At 45.4% G+C, this 17773-nt stretch overlaps 1 protein-coding gene across 1 annotated transcript; it reads right to left on the bottom strand.

Annotated features, from left to right (window-relative positions):
* Window positions 1-1245: 1245 nt before the first annotated feature.
* LOC116982443 (sulfotransferase 2B1-like) lies at window positions 1246-15719 on the bottom strand. The gene is made up of 6 exons (XM_033035665.1): window positions 15549-15719; window positions 12353-12561; window positions 7648-7774; window positions 6443-6537; window positions 3147-3327; window positions 1246-3057 (listed from the first exon to the last, which is right to left on the bottom strand). Exons 1-6 carry the CDS (start codon window positions 15685-15687, stop codon window positions 2945-2947), a joined length of 864 nt encoding a protein of 287 aa, XP_032891556.1. The 5' UTR covers window positions 15688-15719; the 3' UTR covers window positions 1246-2944.
* Window positions 15720-17773: the final 2054 nt, after the last annotated feature.

The raw sequence follows: 17773 nt of genomic DNA, 5'->3' as shown, positions 1-17773 counted from the left end.
AATGCAATCAGCTGTTCGGCCTGCCCTGTGCTTGAAACTGCAATGGCAATGGAAGCAAAATGAAAATGCAATCAGCTGTTCGCTCTGCCCTGTGCTTGAAACTACAATGGCAATGGGAGCAAAATGAAAATGCAATCAGCTGTTCGGCCTGCCCTGTGCTGGAAATGGAAATGGAGTTGTTTGGCCTGCCTGAAACCACTAATTTCGGCCCACAAGGCCCCTATTAGCCAAGAAACCAGTCTCTTTTGCTCAAAATACCCGTATTAGCCCAGGAGGAGCATTTTGGCCCAAAAGGCCCGTGCCAGGCCAGGAAAAGTCAAGAAAAAGTGCCTTTCACTGAGATTTCACTCTGATTTTTTTTTTTTTTTAAGTGCCCCTTCGGCCCATCAGGAGGAGTCTCTTCGGCCCATCAGTAAGTATTCCCCCTGCAAGTATTAAACCTCATCCCAGTATTTTTCTCCCTCCCTTCATTGGCTCCCTGTGAGATACAGGCCATGATAGACTTTCCTCCTTCATTGCTGTGATCTGCAGAAAAAGATGAAAAATGTCTAAAATTGATTCTCCACCCTCTCCCACTTCTCTCACAGAATCTCTCATCTGGTTTGTGCAGAATTTCTGGCAGTTTCTGAGCTGCCAGCCCACCAGGCATGAGTGAGTTGCCAGCCCACCAGGCCTGAGTGACTGAGCTGCCAGCCCACCAGGTCTGAGTGACTGAACTGCCAGCCCACCAGGCCTGAGTGATGGAGCTGCCAGCCCAGAGTGACTGAGCTGCCAGCCCACCAGGCCTGAGTGAGTTGCCTGCCCACCAGGCCTGAGTGACTGAGCTGCCAGCCCACCAGGTCTGAGTGACTGAGCTGCCAGACCACCAGGCCTGAGTGACGGAGCTGCCAGCCCACCAGGCCTAAGTGACTGAGCTGCCAGCCCAAGAATCCATTCGCCCCACAATGTCCATACTAGCCCTCTGGAAACCAGTCGCTTCGGCCCACAACACCCATACTAGCCTCCAGAAAGCTCCCCCCCCCACACCCCACACTGGCCACCAATATTGGAATTGATGAAGAGGTGGAATATTGCGTTGGGGGACCAGCCCTACCGTGTGAACATGGGACCCAACGGTTCCCACTTAGTCTAGTCAGATACTAAAGCCCACATTTCTCCTTGTATTGGGTGCAATTAACATGGGAGGATCATTGAAACATGTTTGTCTCTCACTAAAAATATGATATCATTCACAAACATTGCAAGGTCCTGCAAAATCACTTTATTGCAATCATTTTAAAATTAGTTAAGCAATATTTTTTTGCTGATGTAGATGATTATCAAATCTATAGAATTATACAGTAGGTTGCTGCTTGCTCTTGAATTGATTCTGATTTGCAATATTCTACAATGTCAGTGGTTATCCATATACATGGTCTTGATAACTTTGTAACTTGGATTAAACATTTTTTTCACAATCTTGGTAAAAAAAATACAAAGTTTTTTTAGATAGTAGATAGAATAGCTTAATTAACTTCAATTCCTGGATTCAATACCCATATCAAAATTTCCAGTGGAATGTTGAACTCCGTTCTGTTGCCATCATTAGTGGAGAAGGAACTCCCAGAGTGCTATTAGTTTGGAATTTCCAAGGTTTTGACTTGGTGATGACGGACATAAGCTGGTAGATTTTCATATCAGACTGCATGCAGTTTAGAGGGGCATTTTGCAAGTTTAATTTAGTTTAGAGGTACAGGGCGGTAGGCCCTTCGGCCCATTGAGTCCGCACCGACCAGCAATCCCCACACACTTACATGACCATACACATGCTAGGGATAATTTTACATTTACATTTATACCAAGCCAATTAGCCTACTGTCTTCGGAGTGTGGGAGTAAACCGAAGATTTCGGAAAAACCTACGCAGGTCACGGAGAGAACGTTCAAGCTCTGTACAGACAAGCACCTGTAGTCAGGATCGAACCAGGGGCTCTGGTGCTGTATCTAACTATCTATATTAACTCCATTTGCTTGCATTCATATTTAATATCCCTCCACAGCCTGCTCATTCAAATACCCGGTAAGGTGTCTCTTAAATGTTAATCTTACTGCCTCCATCACCACTTCTGGCTACCAATTCTAGATACCAATTACTCTTTTCATGAAAGATACATCGCTCAGACCTCTTTAAACATCTTCTCTCTCTGCCCTCTAGTTTTGGACTTTTCCTATCATACTGTCCATTCACCCTATTCATGCTTCATAATGTTATGTACTTCTAATATGTCACCTCTCTGTCTTTGCTCCAGGGAAACAGAGCTGGCTAATCTAATCTCTTTGGATAACTCGAGCTCTCCAATCCAGGCAATATTCTTGCTAATCTTTTCTCTCTCTAGTTTAATCATATCCTTCCTATGTTGTGGTGACTAGAACTGCACACGATGCACCAAGTGTGTCCTAACCAACACTTTGTTTAGCTGCAACATGTATTCATTGCCATTATTCTTGAATCTTGTACATGAATGCTACTTGATTTATTAAGGCATGATTGAATGTGGCTCACATCTTGGTCAAAGAGAGGTCCTTTGGCCCACTGAGTCTTTGGGCATCAACTTCCCTTTTACATTACATTATCCATCTATATCAATCCTTTTTCATTATCCCCACCTTCCTTTCAACACCCCTTGTCTCTGACACCCACCTACATATTAGTTGCAATTTGCAATGACCAATTAACTTTCCAGCATGCATGTCTGATTTGAGAGGACACTGAAGACTTGGAGGTTATCCCCACAGTCACGGGGAGAAGGTTAAATACACCACATAGACTGCACCGGAGGGTAAGATTGGCATGGGGCTGGGTGGATCAGCCGTAATCACATAGAATGTTACGGCATGCTTGAGGGGCTAAGTAGTTTACTCTGGAACATATTCGTGGTGTCTTTGTGCGTTCTTGAAGGCAAGCACTATAAAGTCCAGGCATGCATAATGTTGGAATCACTCAATTTCTCCTGGTATATTTTTTCAAATGCTTGCTTCTGTTCTTCTGTGAAATGTTCCTTCCAGTCTCCGACCACTCCTAAATAACACAAAATGATGAAAACATAATCATGATGAGGCCAAGGGGAATTGGAGCTTTCTGGTTTGAGTCCTTGTATTTCCACTAACCTTTCCTCATGAATTTTCCTCTTTCTTGATCCATAATTTCATTGGGAACGAGTGTGTAGTTGATCATCTTGTTTTCTTTCATATTTGCAAAAGTGCAGTGCCGTACAATTGTGTCTGTAGCTTCAGGTGATAGAGGATGCTCCAGGAAATTGCATAATTTTATGACAGAATTTCTCAGATCCTGTTGGAAGTAATAGATGAGAGTAAACCACCAATATTTGTATCAACTTTTAAAATGCATTTTCATATTTTTGTGAATTTCTCTAACTTCTTTCTCAAATGTTTGGATTAGGTTGCAGGTGCAATGTAACGTTTTCAAGACCCTATTGGTCTGAGCTACAGCACAGTGACTAGCGCTTTGTTAAGGTGCAATTGAAAATTGTTCTTTTTCTGAAGTTGCACCTGGTAATGACCACTACATGATCACTCCCCTGCACTTAATGCTCAAATGATTTCCCTGAGCACAAACTTGGTTCGTGTCATTTGGTGACGTCATTCAAACCTCCTGCGGGTGTGTGTGTGTGTCTGCGGGGGGGGGGGTTGTGCAGGAGTGTGTCTGCGAGGGGGTGTCAGCGTGTGTGTCTGTGCGGGTGCATGTCTGTGTGCGGGTGTTTGTGCGGGTGTGTGTGTTTGTGCGGGTGCGGGTGGCTGTGTGCGGGTGTGTGCGGGTGTGTGCGGGTGTGTGTGTTTGTGCGGGTGTGGGTGGCTGTGTGCGGGGGTGTGCGTGTGTGCGGGTGTTTGTGTGCGGGTGTGTGTGTATGTGTGCGGGTGTGTGTGTGCGGGTGTGGGTGCGTGTGTGTGTGCGGGTGTGTGTGTATGTGCGGGTGTGTGTGTGCGGGTGCGGGTGTGTGTGTGTGTGCGGGTGTGTGAATTGTCTTGAGGTGTGATGAGTGTATGAGGAGTTGTGTGAGTGTGTGTGCAGGGTGTGTGATTGTATGAGGGGTGGTGTGTGTGTGTGAGGGTAGTGTGAGGCGGGTGTGAGGGGTTGTGGTGCGGGTGTGTGTGTGAGGGGTGTGTGTGTAGTGTGCGGGGTGTGATTGTATGAGGGTGTGTGTGTGTGTGAGGGCTGTGTGTGTGTGTGTGAGGGCTTGTGTGTGAGGGTGAGGGTGATTGTGTGTGTGTGAGGGTGTGTGAGGAGTGTGTGTGTGAGGTGAGGGTGGATCTTGTGTGTGTGTGGAGTGAGGTACAGGGTGTGTGGGCTATTGTGTGTGGTGTGAGGGTGAGGGTAGTGTGTGTGTGAGGGTGAGGGGTTGTGATGTGTGTTGTGAGGGTGAGGAGTGTGTGTGTGGTGGAGGGTTTGTGTGTGTGTGTGCAGGGTGTGTGATTCGTATGAGGTAGTGTGCTGATTGTATGAGGGTGAGTGTGTGTGTGGCGGTGTGTCGTGGGTGTGGGTGTGTAGTGAGTGTCGATGTTGTGGTGTGTGTGATGAGGGTGTGGGTGTGTGAGAGGGTTGTGTGAGGGTGGTGTGATGTGTGTTGTGAGGGTGTGTGATTGTAATGAGGGTGTGTGATTGTATAGCGGTTGAGTGTGGTGTGTGCGGGTGTGTGTGTGTGCGGGTGTGTGCGGGTGTGGGTGTGTGTGTGGGTGTGTGTGCGGGTGTGGGTGTGTGTGGGGTGTGGGTGTGTGTGCGGGTGTGGGTGTGTGTGCGGGTGTGTGTGTGTGTGCGGGTGTGTGTGTGTGTGCGGGTGTGTGTGTGTGTGTGCGGGTGTGTGGGTGTGGGTGTGTGGGTGTGTGTGTGTGTGTGCGGGTGTGTGTGTGGGTGTGTGGGTGTGTGTGTGTGTGTGTGGGGTGTGTGGTGTGTGTGTGTGTGCGGGTGTGTGCGTGTGTGTGTGTGTGGGGGTGTGTGTGGGGTGTGTGTGTGCGGGTGTGTGCGGGTGTGTGTGTGCGGGTGCGGGTGTGTGTGTGTGTGCGGGTGTGTGTGTGTGTGCGGGTGTGTGTGTGTGTGCGGGTGTGTGTGTGCGGGTGCGGGTGTGTGTGTGTGTGCGGGTGTGTGCTTGTCTGCGGGTGTGTGCTTGTCTGCGGGTGTGTGTGTGTCTGCGGGTGTGGGTGTGTGTGTGTGTGCGGGTGTGTGTGTGTCTGCGGGTGTGTGTGTGTCTGCGGGTGTGTGTGTGTCTGCGGGTGTGGGTGTGTGTGTGCGGGTGTGTGTGTGTCTGCGTCTGCGGGTGTGTGTGTGTCTGAGGCGGAGGGTGTGTGTGTGTGGGGTGTGTGTGTGTGTGCGGGTGTGTGTGTGTCTGCGGGTGTGTGTGTGTGTGCGGGTGTGTGTGTGTGTGAGGGTGTGTGTGTGTCTGCGGGTGTGTGCTTGTCTGAGGGTGTCTGCGGGTGTCTGCGGGTGTGTGTGTCTGCGGGTGTGGGTGTGTGTGTGTGTGCGGGTGTGTGTGTGTCTGCGGGTGTGTGTGTGTCTGCGGGTGTGGGTGTGTGTGTGTGTGCGGGTGTGTGTGTGTGCGGGTGTGTGTGTGTGCGGGTGTGTGTGTGTCTGCGGGTGTGTGTGTGTCTGCGGGTGTGGGTGTGTGTGTGTGTGCGGGTGTGTGCTTGTCTGCGGGTGTCTGCGGGTGCGTGTGTGTGTGCGGGTGTGTGTGTGTGTGTGTGCGGGTGTGTGTGTGTGTGTGTGCGGGTGTGTGTGTGTGTGTCTGCGGGTGTGTGTGTGTGTGCGGGTGTGTGTGTGTGTGTGCGGGTGTGTGTGTGTGTGTGCGGGTGTGTGTGTGTGTGTGCGGGTGTGTGTGTGTGTGTGTGCGGGTATGTGCTTGTCTGCGGGTGTGTGCGTGTCTGCGGGTGTCTGCGGGTGCGTGTGTGCGGGCCTGCCAGTCTGTGCCGGCGTATCGGTCTGTGTCTTGGAGGTACTTGGACCACATTTGTCACACCTGGGACATGATATTCCCAGCATAACCCCAGGTTAGGATGCCAACCACGTAAGTAAATGACTGCTTTTTGGATCTCAACATCCACCTCTCACTCTCCTATTATGTCATGTGTGCCCAAATACCAACCCTGTGGTCTTGTTTGAGTGGCAATATTTCTCATTTGAAAAGCCCTGTTGGAGCAATGCAAGATCAAGAGGTTTGTTATGATTTCCTATAAAAACTGACCACAGTAAAACTAGGTTGAAGGGCTGGATTATGGTAGACTGCTGTCAGACTATTGAGAGGGAGAGTTTGTTTAAAAAGTACAGAACTCTGCCGTTTTCATCTTTAAGTTGAATATTTCTAATTAAGGTTGGAAACTGTTCAAATGCTGTAAAAATATCTTTTCAAATAATCAAATTGTGTAATAAAAGCAAAACGTTAATGTTCAATTACTACCTTTATGAGCTCCTCATAAGTGATAAATAGGAAGTTGAGTTCATCCCCGTGATTCATCCATTCTTTGATATGTTCGAACCATGATCCATAATTCACTGAAAATAATAGTAGCAGGTTTGGATTTAATATTTTGAACCTTCTTGAAGCTTATGAAGCGTATGAAGCAGAACTTTATTGTATCTATAAGAGTCGCAGAGCTGTACAGCACAGAAACAGGCCCCTTGCCCTACCTTGGACCGACATCAAGATGGCATATGGCTTAGTCCATTGCCTTGATATTGACATTTGGCTCATAGCCCTCGAAACCCTTCTACATGCATACCTTTCCTAACGTCTTAAGTTGTAATTCCATTCACTTCTTTAGCTTCTTCTGGCAGCTGTTTCAAGATACGAACTACCCTCTGAGTGGAATAAGTTCCCCCTAATGTGCCTCTTAAATCTCTCCCCTCTTGCCTTAAGCCCATGCCCTCTGGTTACCTAAACAAACATGTTTAATCCTTCATTAGATAAGCAGCACTGTTAGTATTGCAGTTCTGCACAGCTATAGTTTGGTGTACTAAATTCACATGCTGGGAGAGTCCCTTGTGCCTGCATTTGGGCTTGGAACTTTGGTAGCTTTTCAAGTCGAGGCAAGAATGTGACTTGGATAAAGCAAGTCCAACTTGTTCTCAAGAAAATATAACAGCTACTCAACGGATAAATGTTCTTATAATTTCCCTTCTATCCTTCCTCCCAATTGTTTATATTGTTGGAGAGTGTTTGGAATTTAGCTGTGGATTCTGGATTGCAGCATTAAGATACATAAACCACAGATTCTCTTCTCATTATTTAGGTGACTACGCACTTCTTTTGAGTATCTCTCACTAAATATTTAAATTACGTAATTTGACTTGTGAATGCTCATTCACATCAGTAAATGAAACTATTGTAGCTGCACAACCCCATTGGGCAAAAAAAAATACATATCAAATGCTTTGAGATTATTCAAATTTATAATTGTGCAAAAATATTGAAGTGAGTATTATTTCCACGGACATCAGGAAATGTAAAGTTCATCATTATTGGGCAAGAATGAATGACATTTGCAATGAATGGGATTTTTTTTTCTAGACCGAAACAATTTTCCAGCATGGATCAAAGTTTGAAGTGCCTACTTTTGAAATCATACCTGATATTTTGCAAATAAATAGGATCAAAGTGCATACCTTCTCCAGTTACAAATTTCTCCAGAAATTCCCCAAAGGTTCCCGGCTCGGGTAGGAAGTTTGCCATTTTGTGAAAATGATAAAATGAAACAATGATGTCCTTTGGATTTCTTGCGACATAAATAACCTGCGTAAATGGGCAATGTTAAGTCTTCACCAAACAATGATATTTATTTGATACAACAGACAAAAACATTGACAAAAGTTAAGACATTGGTACAATAAACCAAAGATATTTCCTTGACTACAGTATAATAATTGGGAAAAAATTGATATTAAAATTTTGGAAAACCCAACAACCCCCACAATCAAGATGTGGATTATGGAGATGTCGGAGACCTTACATTTGGAAAAAATTAGATATGTTTTAATTGACAAACCAGAATTATTTATTAGAATATGGTCTCCATTTATAGATTACTTGAAGGAGTAGATTGGACCGGCGCGGAGGAAAGATGTTGTTAAGCTGGAAAGAAAGCAGAGAAGATTTACGAGGATGTTGCCAGGACTCGAGGGTCTGAGCTATAGGGAAAGGTTGTGCAGAATAGGACTTCATTCCTTGGCGTGCAGGAGGATGAGAAGTGGTCTTATAGAGCTGTACAAAATCATGAGAGGAATAGATTGGGTAGACGCACAGTCTTTTGCCCGAGTAGGTGAATCGAGAACCAGAGGTTTAAGGTGAAGGGGGAAAGATTTGGAGGAACCTGTGGGATAATTTTTTTTCACAATGGGTGATGGGTGTATGGAACCAGCTGCCAGAGGAGGTAGTTGAGGCAGGTATTATCGCAAACGTTAAGAAGCATTTAGACAGGTACATGGATAGGATAGTTTTAGAGAGGAATATGGGTCAAGTGCAGGCAGGTGGGACTAGTGTAGATGGGGCATGTCAGTTGGAGTGGGCACATTGGGCCGAAGAGCCTGTTTCTGCACTGTATGACGTGATGACTCTATAAGAAATGGTTGGGGTAAATAAACACTGTATTTTCTACATATGGAAAACATGAATCACATCCAAAATGGATGGATCACTTATTGACCCAATCAAGTACAGCCCAACCTGACGTGTAGAATATCTCTCTTTGTTTAACTGGATTGTTTGTAAAGTTCCACTGTAGCTACTTTTGTAAATAGATCACAGTATAAGCTAGCACTAAATTACTTGGGAGGTTGCGGTAGAAGTTCGGGGGAAAATACAGATTGTCCAGGAAGTTTAGTAGTTCTAATATTAGAAAGTGAACGTTAGCAGTGAACAAAGGAATAACGTTTAGTGCAAGGTAAAGCCAACAATGTCTGATATCATAGTTAAAGTAAGAAATGTTGCTGTAAGAATAGAAGTGTGAGGAGCGATTGTATTTTGTGGTTGGAGGATTCATTATCTGCACAGTAGCTGAGAGGTTAACTGTATAACTTAAGCCCCTGTCCCACTTTCCCGAGTTACTCATGAACTCTCCCGAGTTTTCCCCTTGATCCGAACTCGGAGAATTACGGTAATAGCCGTTCGTAGGTACTCAGGGCTATTTTATTTACTCATGGACATTTTTCAACATATTGAAAAAACTTCCCGACTTACCTGAATGCCCGAGTTCCTACGGCTGGCATTACGAACCACTACGAAACATCTACGGACTCCTATGGGCTCCTACGAACTCGCTACCGACATTCCCCGAGTTCGAATCAAGGGGAAAACCCGGGAGAGTTCGTGAGTAACTCAGGAAAGTGGGACAGGGCCTTTCGTTGTAAAGAAAATTCAGTAAAGGTCAACAACACTGTGGGGAGTGATGTTTAAAGCCTGGTTTTGTTCTCAATCAAGCCTGTCTGGTTCTCCATGAAATGGTTTCTCTTGGAACCAGTGTGTGTTGGAAACAGCGTGCACTATTTCCGCAGTAAAGCCAGTAAAGTGATAATGAGGCAAGATGATGTGCCTTGGAATGTTTCATGCCGAGTTCATCGAAATTAATTTTCAAACACTAATTAATAATTGTGTTAGAGTGGCAAAGCAGCATTTTACACCAAGTTTACCTCAACATGATATAACTTCAACTCACAACTTCATTTTGTAAAGCACCTTTAACTGAAATAAGAATGTTCAAAGATGCTGTAAGGAGCTTTATCAAACAGAATATTGATACCTAACCACAAGGAGAGATGTAGGCAAATGACCTAGAACTTGATTGAGAGGGCAGGTTTTGGAGAGCAATTTGACAGGAGGGGGTGCAACAGAGAAAGGAAATGATCTCGCCGCCGATCAACAGCCCTCTGACAACTTCCATTCATTTTCCACACACACTATTTACTCGTGCGTCTCAATGAGAGCAGCAAGTCCCAGTTACTGCACCCAGTGTGGGGGAACTGCTGTGGTGGGGGGGGGGGGGGGACAAAAGGGGGAGCCGGCGTGCTTTGTAACTTTGTCAGCGCCGTAGGTGGCTGCTGTTTGTATACATTGTGTATGCAAGCAAAGAATCTCACTGTGCCTAGTCACATGTGACAATATAGTTTTTCTATTCCTATTCCTAACCTTTGCCATACTGCAGCTTCCACAATGTGCTGCTCTACAGCTACCATAACCTTTGCCATACTGCAGCTTCAACAATGTGTTGCTCTACAGCTACCATAACCTTTGCCATACTGCAGCTTCAACAATGTGCTGCTCTACAGCTACCATAACCTTTGCCATACTGCAGCTTCAACAATGTGCTGCTCTACAGCTACCATAACCTTTGCCATACTGCAGCTTCCACAGTGGCATTAGGAGAGGGGCCAGACCTTGTCGTCTGAAAGCATAGCTGACAGTGGTAGTGAGCTTTAGATTTGGGAATGTTCTAGAGGCCAGAATTAAAGAGCAGAATTAATTGTCAGGAGATTGTAGGGCTGACAGAGGTTGGAAGGAGTTACAAAATTATTGGTTTTGAAACTTGTAATTGAAGGAATTAAAATGCAGAACCACAAGGCAAAATGTTGGTCCCAGTGTGATCATGTGTGACCCTTTCAGCAGAAGTTCAGCAAACTACTGGCTTGGTTGTGACAGTCCAAGACTGGAAGGTCACTTTCAGGGCAGTCATTTTTAAGTTGACAATTTCTGAATAATTCTTGTCTTTTGGGCTGTAATGCAGGAATATTGGGCTCATTCAAGCACACAAAACAAAAACAAACTGCTGGAGGGACTCAGTGGGCCAGGCAGCATCTGTGGGGGTAGAGTGATAGTTGACATTTCAGGTCGGGACGCCGTATTAGGACTGTGTTGAGGGAAGATAGCCAGTATAATGGGCCTGTCCCACTTTCATGACCTAATTCAGGACCTCTGCCGAGTTTTCCCACTCTGCCGAGTTTGCCCTTGACTCATACTCGCAGCATGGTCGTCACGAGGTCGTTGGAGGTCATAGGTAGATCGTAGCAGGCCGTGATACTAGTTGTAGGTACTCGTGGCATCAAGTAGGTCGGGGCGTTTTTTCCAGCCTGATGAAAAATGTCCACGAGTAAAAAGGTTGTGAATTAGGTTGTGAAAATGGGACAGGCCGTTAAAGAGGTGAAAGGGGAAAGGGATGGGGCAGGGGCTGGCAACAATGGATGGAATTAATAGGAGGGGAATGCTGGGCGACCAGGTAAGGAGAAAGCAGATAGACATCAAAAGCTGGAGTAACTCAGCCGGACAGGCCGCATCTCTGGAGAGAAGGAATGGGTGACGTTTTGGGTGGAGACAGGATGGTGCATGTAGAGAGAGGATGGATAAGAGGAGCTGTAGATTCCAGAATCAGATGAATGAAGGTGACAAGTGGAACCAGATAAGGGAGGGGTGATGGGGAGATGGAATCGGGTGGGGGGGGGGGGGGGGGTGGAATAAGAAACTGGGGAACAGGTAAACACGCTCCCCAGCCCCCAATAACCCTTTTGCTTTCCTCTTCCACCAAGTTCCATCTGCCCAGCCATCCTCCCTTATCCAGCCCCACATCTCACCGTCCCCATCAGATTCTAGTATCTGCAACCCTTCTTTCACCCATCACCTTCCCGCCTCTGTCTCTGCCTCCACCCTCCCCTCCTCTTACCTGGCCCCTTCATCTCCTCATCCCCCCTCACCTGCATCAACCTATCGCTTGCCAGCCTCCGAACTTAAGGTCATAAGGAATAGTAGTAGAATTAGGCCATTCGGCCCATCAAGTCTACTCCTCCATTCAATCATGGCTGATCTATCTCTCCCTCCTAACCCCATTCTCCTGCCTTCTCTCCATAACCCCTGACACCCGTACTAATCAAGAATCTATCTATTTCTGCCTTAAAAATATCCACTGACTTGACCTCCACAGCCTTCCGTGGCACAGAATTCCACAGATTCACCACCCACTGACTAAATACATTTCTCCTCATCTCCTTCCCAAAAGAACGTCCTTTATTTCTGTAAACTCTTCATACTGGTTACCTCCTCTCAATACTCTCAGTTCTGATGCAAGCTGGGTCTCAAGCCCAAATGTTGCCCATTCCTTTACCGTCTCCACTGCCTGACTCCAAAACGTCACTCAAGAGTTGCTGCCTGTCCCGCTGAGTTACTCCAGCACTTTGTGTCTATCCACTGCCTGACCTGCTGAGTTCCTCCAACAATTTATTACCCTATCCTGTTGCACCTGGCAAAATAATAATAATTAAGCCAATCTCAATACTAGCGTCTGCAGCCTCTTGTGTCCACATCATCACGCTAGTTACTGAGTTTGCCTACCTTTGCATTGGTCTGTTTGAGAGACTTGGCGAGGAAGTGATAGGGAAGGTGCGTGGTGAGGATTCGTTGATGCAGCATGTTCGTCACAACATTCTCACAGTAATAATGTTCAATCCAGGGCGTCCGAAGCCAGTTTGGGGTTGTGTTAGCAAGCTGTGGGTTCCCATCATTGTAAATAATCGTGAGAATCTCCTGCATCCATGTGGTGCCTGCGGAAAAGTAATTTGTGTTAATCATTGTAGTTTCCTTTATTGTCACGTGTACTGAGGTACAGGTAAAGCGTTTGTTGCATGCTAACCAGTCAATGAATAGACGAGACATAATTACAATCACACCGCCCACTGTGTTCGACTAATGATAATTCAAAGGTCTCCAATGAGGTAGATGGGAGAGGACTGTTCAGTTGCCTGATAACAGCTGGGAAGAAACTGTCCCCGAATCTGGAGGTGTGCGTTTTCCTGATGCAAGAGGCGAGAAGAGGGAGTGACCAAGTCCTTGATTATGCTGCTGGCCTTGCTATGGCAGCATGTAGTGTAGATGGAGTCAATGGAAGGGAGGTTGGTTTTGGCAATGGTCTGGGATGTATCAACAATTTTTCTGCAATTTCTTGCAGTTTTGGATGGAGCTGTTCCCAAACCTTGCTGTGATGCATCCCAATAAAATACTTTTTACGGCGCATCTGTAGAAGTTGTGGAGGGTTGCTGGGGACATGCCAAACTTCCTAAGTATAGGCATTGATGTGCTTTCATGGTCACAGGTTCGATGCAGCTGGTCCAGGACAAATTGATGGTGATATTTATTCCAAAGAACTTTTAGCTTTCGACTATAGGAGCAAAGAGGTCCTTCTGCAGTTGTACGGAGCCCTAATGAGATCACACCTGGAGTATTGTGTGCAGTTTTGGTTCCCTAATTTGAGGAAGGACATTCTTGCTATTGAGGGAGTGCAGCGTAGGTTTACAAGGTTAATTCTCGGGATGGCGGGACTGTCATATGCTGAGAGAATGGACCAGCTGGGCTTGTACACTCTGGAGTTTAGAAGGATGAGAGGATATCTCATTGAAACATATAGGATTGTTAAGGGTTTGTACACGCTAGAGGCAGGAAACATGTTCCCAATGTTGGGGGAGTCCAGGGGCCACAGTTTATGGAAAAAGTGTTTCCTCATCTCCGTTCTAAATGGCTTACTCCTTATTAAGCCATTTAGAACGGAGATGAGGAAACACTTTTTCTCACAGAGAGTTGTGCATCTGTGAAATTCTCTGCCACAGAGGGCGGTGGAGGCGGGTTCTCTGGATGCTTTCAAGAGAGAGCTAGATAGGGCTCTTAAAAATAGCGGGGTCAGGGGATATGGGGAGAAGGCAGGAACGGGGTACTGATTGGGGATGATCAGCCATGATCACATTGAATGGCGGTGCTGGCTCGAATGGCCGAATGGCCTACTCCTGCACCTATTGTCTATAGAGTATCTCTATTTAATGCAATTAACGTGTGTGCAGCTTTGCTTCCTGAAGTCAATCACAATCTCCTTTGTCTTGCGAACATTGAGGTAGAGGTTGTTATCTTGGCACCAGATTACAAGATTCTCATTCTCCTTCCTGTGCCTAGTCATTATTTGATACATAACCCACAATGTAATGTTGCAGAGGCGGAGGTACTATCCAATTTAAGGTGCTTGGGACATGTCGGGAGCCCTGCTTAAAAGTTACATTTGACACAGTGGAATACTTAGAACTTGCTGCTTTGTAATTAGATTTTTAATTCGAGGTCAGGACAAATTGTTTCATGTTTAATGTGTCATTCCTAACTGTCATGTTGACACTTGCGGGCGGAGCACCAAGGCAAATTCCTTGTATGTGAATATACCTGGCCAATAAACTTTTTCATTCATTCATGATGCACAGAAGTATCGCCCGTGCAATGTTTATATTGTGGATATTCAGCCCTATAAGAACCAGCACCTCTTCCCCTCTTCGGCCCTAACGGAGCATTCCCTCAATTCCATCTCACTCCATACTTCCATCACACCCTCCGTAACATCTTCCAGTGTAGCAGCAGGGGCTGTACTGCCTGTCATTTTACCTGCTCCCTTTATCCCATGCAGGTCCTCAACCACTTCTTCCAGTGGAAACTTGATTTTCCTGCAGACATTTCATTTTGTTATATTGCATTCACACCCATGGTGCAAATGTTCATAGGGAAAATGAACTCTAAATCAGGAACTATTTGTCGACACTTCTGCTTACTGCAAGCTCGATTGTGAGCTTCTGCTTGTCTCGCTTTAAATTTTCTATGTGCAGGAAGGAACTGCAGATGCTGGTTTAAATCGAAGGTAGACACAAAATGTTGGAGTAACTCAGCGGGACTGCCAGCATCTCTGGAGAGAAGGAATGGGTGACATAGAAACATAGAAACATAGAAAACAGGTGCACAGGAGGCCATTCGGCCCTTCGAACCAGCACCGCCATTCATTGTGATCATGGCTGATCGTCCCCAATCAATAACCCGTGCCTGCCTTCTCCCAGTATCCCTTGATTCCACTAGCCCCTAGAGCTCTATCTAACTCTCTCTTAAATCCATCTAGTGATTTGGCCTCCACTGCCCTCGATTTGGCCTCCACTGCCAAACGTTTCGGGTCGAGACCCTTCTTCAGATTCTTTCATTTCTATCCTATTTTGACTCCTGTATTTATTGGTCCAATAAGTCTGACATGATTCAGAACTCATTTGTCATCTAGGTATTGTACACCCCCTGAGACTCAACATGTTTTGACACAATCTCATGAGATCTACAGTTCCAATTATTTTAGATCGTGGCTGTGGTGTCAATTATGCGTTTAGTCAATGACCTAATGAATTGTTCCACAGCTCATAGCCAGGTTAAACCGCAATCTATAAGCGTCTACACGTAACCCATTCTATTCCTGTCAGAAAACTGCATTCAGAGCCTTTTCAAATACTTGTACTCAAACAATGAGAAATTGTCAAGAACATGCATTGACACTAACATAGTAAATACTGGAAAGGAACTACAAAAGATGAAACTAGTATGAAAACGTAGGTAACAATATCTGAAATTCCCTTGTTCACAAGTTGCATGTCTTGCCCAACTCCCTCTTGACATTTGTCAGCGATGTTTCTACCTTTGACAAATCATGAATAGTGTTTAGGAGAGGTATCTGACGCACAGGTGCTCTTACCTGATTTGGGATAAGTAACGATCAGTGCGTCGGTGTCATGAAACTTGAACTTCTGGGCGGATTCTAAAGATTTCAGCGTGTGCAGGTGCCCCGGAAAGTCAATGCCTGAATACCGAACTGTTACATCAAGGTTCGCCATGGCTGGTGCAGCTTGCAGTGAGTGAACTTCTTCCGACGGCTCAGAGAGCAGGTTTTTTATGCCCCAGTAACAGGAAACCAGTTGCCATTCCCTGCACCGGCCCCTCCCTCCAGGAGGAAGTTGTGGTTTTTTTTGGCTCTTGCATTTTTTGGTCAAATCCCCCACACAATGAGTTCCTCTCTGAAAATTAACTACAGTTTTCCCCAAATATTTTGGTGAAGCCTTCAGTAGTTGCAAGCTGGTGTACGACATGGAACCTATAACAGCAGTGCAGCCTTAACCCATTGAGTTCCGCAGCAGATATTAAAAAACGCATTTCCCCAGCTATTTCAGCCTATGCTCGCAGTAGTTTGTGGTCGTGGGTAATTTCAGTCAATGCGCAGTCAATTGCATTTCATTGTAGTCAATGGAATGCCATCTTGACCTGGAGTAATACTCAATCATAGGCAATTAGGCAACCCCAGTCTGAAGAAGGATCTCGACCCACAACATCAACAGAAATTTTGTCAAGTCAATAGATATTTTTAAGGCAGAGATAGATAGATTCTTGATCAGTACAATGTCAGGAGTTATGGGGAGAAGGCAGGAGAATGGGATTAGGAGGGAGAGGTAGATCAGCCATAATTGAATGGCGGAGTAGACTTGATGGGCCGAATGGCCTAATTCTGCTGCCATCATTTATGACCTTATAACGTCACCTATCCATGTTCTCCAGAGATACTACTTGACCTGCTGAGTTACTCCAGCACTTTGAATCCCAGTAGACTATTTCAAATATATTACCTTAAAGCTGAAACGAACTGTTTTGAAAAATGTTTTCATTTTCATTTGGGATATTTTTTTGCACAAATATATTGGTGCTTGGAGACTCTGTGGCTGTTGTCACCATGACTTGTGAGGAAGTGCAACTTGGTGCTCGCCAGGTAAGGTCTGCTTTTGCTTGCCTTTTCAAACCCAGATTCTCCATTTGATGTAATGAAACGCTTCGAGCAGCCATTGTTTGTTTATGAGTTACTCATCTAGAAATACAGAAATGACTTAACAAAATTGGGAAACTGAATCACAATTGATTTAAATTTTAAGTTCAATCTTTAGTGTCCTAAAAATGCTGCACAAAAGAACATTGCCATCATTCTTCCTATTGAAATTATTAAAAAGACATCCCTTATTCCAATCTGTACCGCATCATGCAGCATGTGTGATGGAGGTTCAACCAATGACATCAAAGATTATGAGGAGAAGGCAGGAGAATGGGGTTGAGTGGGAAAAATTGATCAGCCATGATTGAATAGCGGAGAAGACTCGATGGGCTGAATGGCCTAATTCTGAATTCCAGAGATGAGGTGGGAGTGACTGCGCTTGATATCAAGACAATATTTGACTGAGTGTGGGGTCAGGTAACACGGGTAAAACTGTTGAGCATCAAGACCAAAACATTCCAGTGGCTGGAGTCACCGCCAAGGTTGATTATCCCATCCCCAGGACATTAGGGCAAGAGCTCCTCAAGGTCACGTCCCAGCTGCTTCATCAATGACCTATCTCCCAGTTTGGCAAAAGAATAAATCAGGGAAGGTAGTGCATCCGTGGATAACAAGGGAAATCAGGGATAGTATCAAAACAAAAGATGAAGCATACAAATTAGCCAGAAAAAGCAGCCTACCAGAGGACTGGGAGAAATTCAGAGTCCAGCAAAGGAGGACAAATGGCTTAATTAGGAAAGGGAAAATAGATTATGAAAGAAAACTGGCAGGGAACATAAAAACTGACTGCAAAAGTTTTTATAGGTATGTGAAGAGAAAAAGATTAGTTAAAACAAACGTAGGTCCCTTGCAGTCAGAAACAGGTGAATTGATCATGATGTACAAGGACATGGCAGACCAATTGAATAATTACTTTGGTTCTGTCTTCACTAAGGAAGACTTAAATAATCTGCCGGAAATAGCAGGGGACCGGGGGTCAAATGAGATGGAGGAACTGAGTGAAATCCAGGTTAGCCGGGAAGTGGTGTTAGGTAAATTGAATGGATTAAAGGCCGATAAATCCCCAGGGCCAGATAGGCTGCATCCCAGAGTACTTAAGGAAGTAG

The sequence above is a fragment of the Amblyraja radiata genome, chromosome 17 (assembly GCF_010909765.2).
Source record: "Amblyraja radiata isolate CabotCenter1 chromosome 17, sAmbRad1.1.pri, whole genome shotgun sequence".
NCBI classification, from domain to species: Eukaryota; Metazoa; Chordata; class Chondrichthyes; order Rajiformes; family Rajidae; genus Amblyraja; species Amblyraja radiata.
The sequence above is the reverse complement of the archived record's forward strand: the minus strand, read 5'-3'. Positions and strand labels throughout refer to the sequence as shown.

Coding starts and splice junctions, on each gene's coding strand:
- LOC116982443 (XM_033035665.1), bottom strand. CDS start 15,687: ATGGCGAACCTTGATGTAACAGTTCGGTATTCAGGCATTGACTTTCCG. Junction 6,538..7,647: donor GAAATTTGTAACTGGAGAAG/GTATGCACTTTG, acceptor TATTATTTTCAG/TGAATTATGGATCATGGTTC. Junction 3,058..3,146: donor AGGAAAATTCATGAGGAAAG/GTTAGTGGAAAT, acceptor TGTGTTATTTAG/GAGTGGTCGGAGACTGGAAG.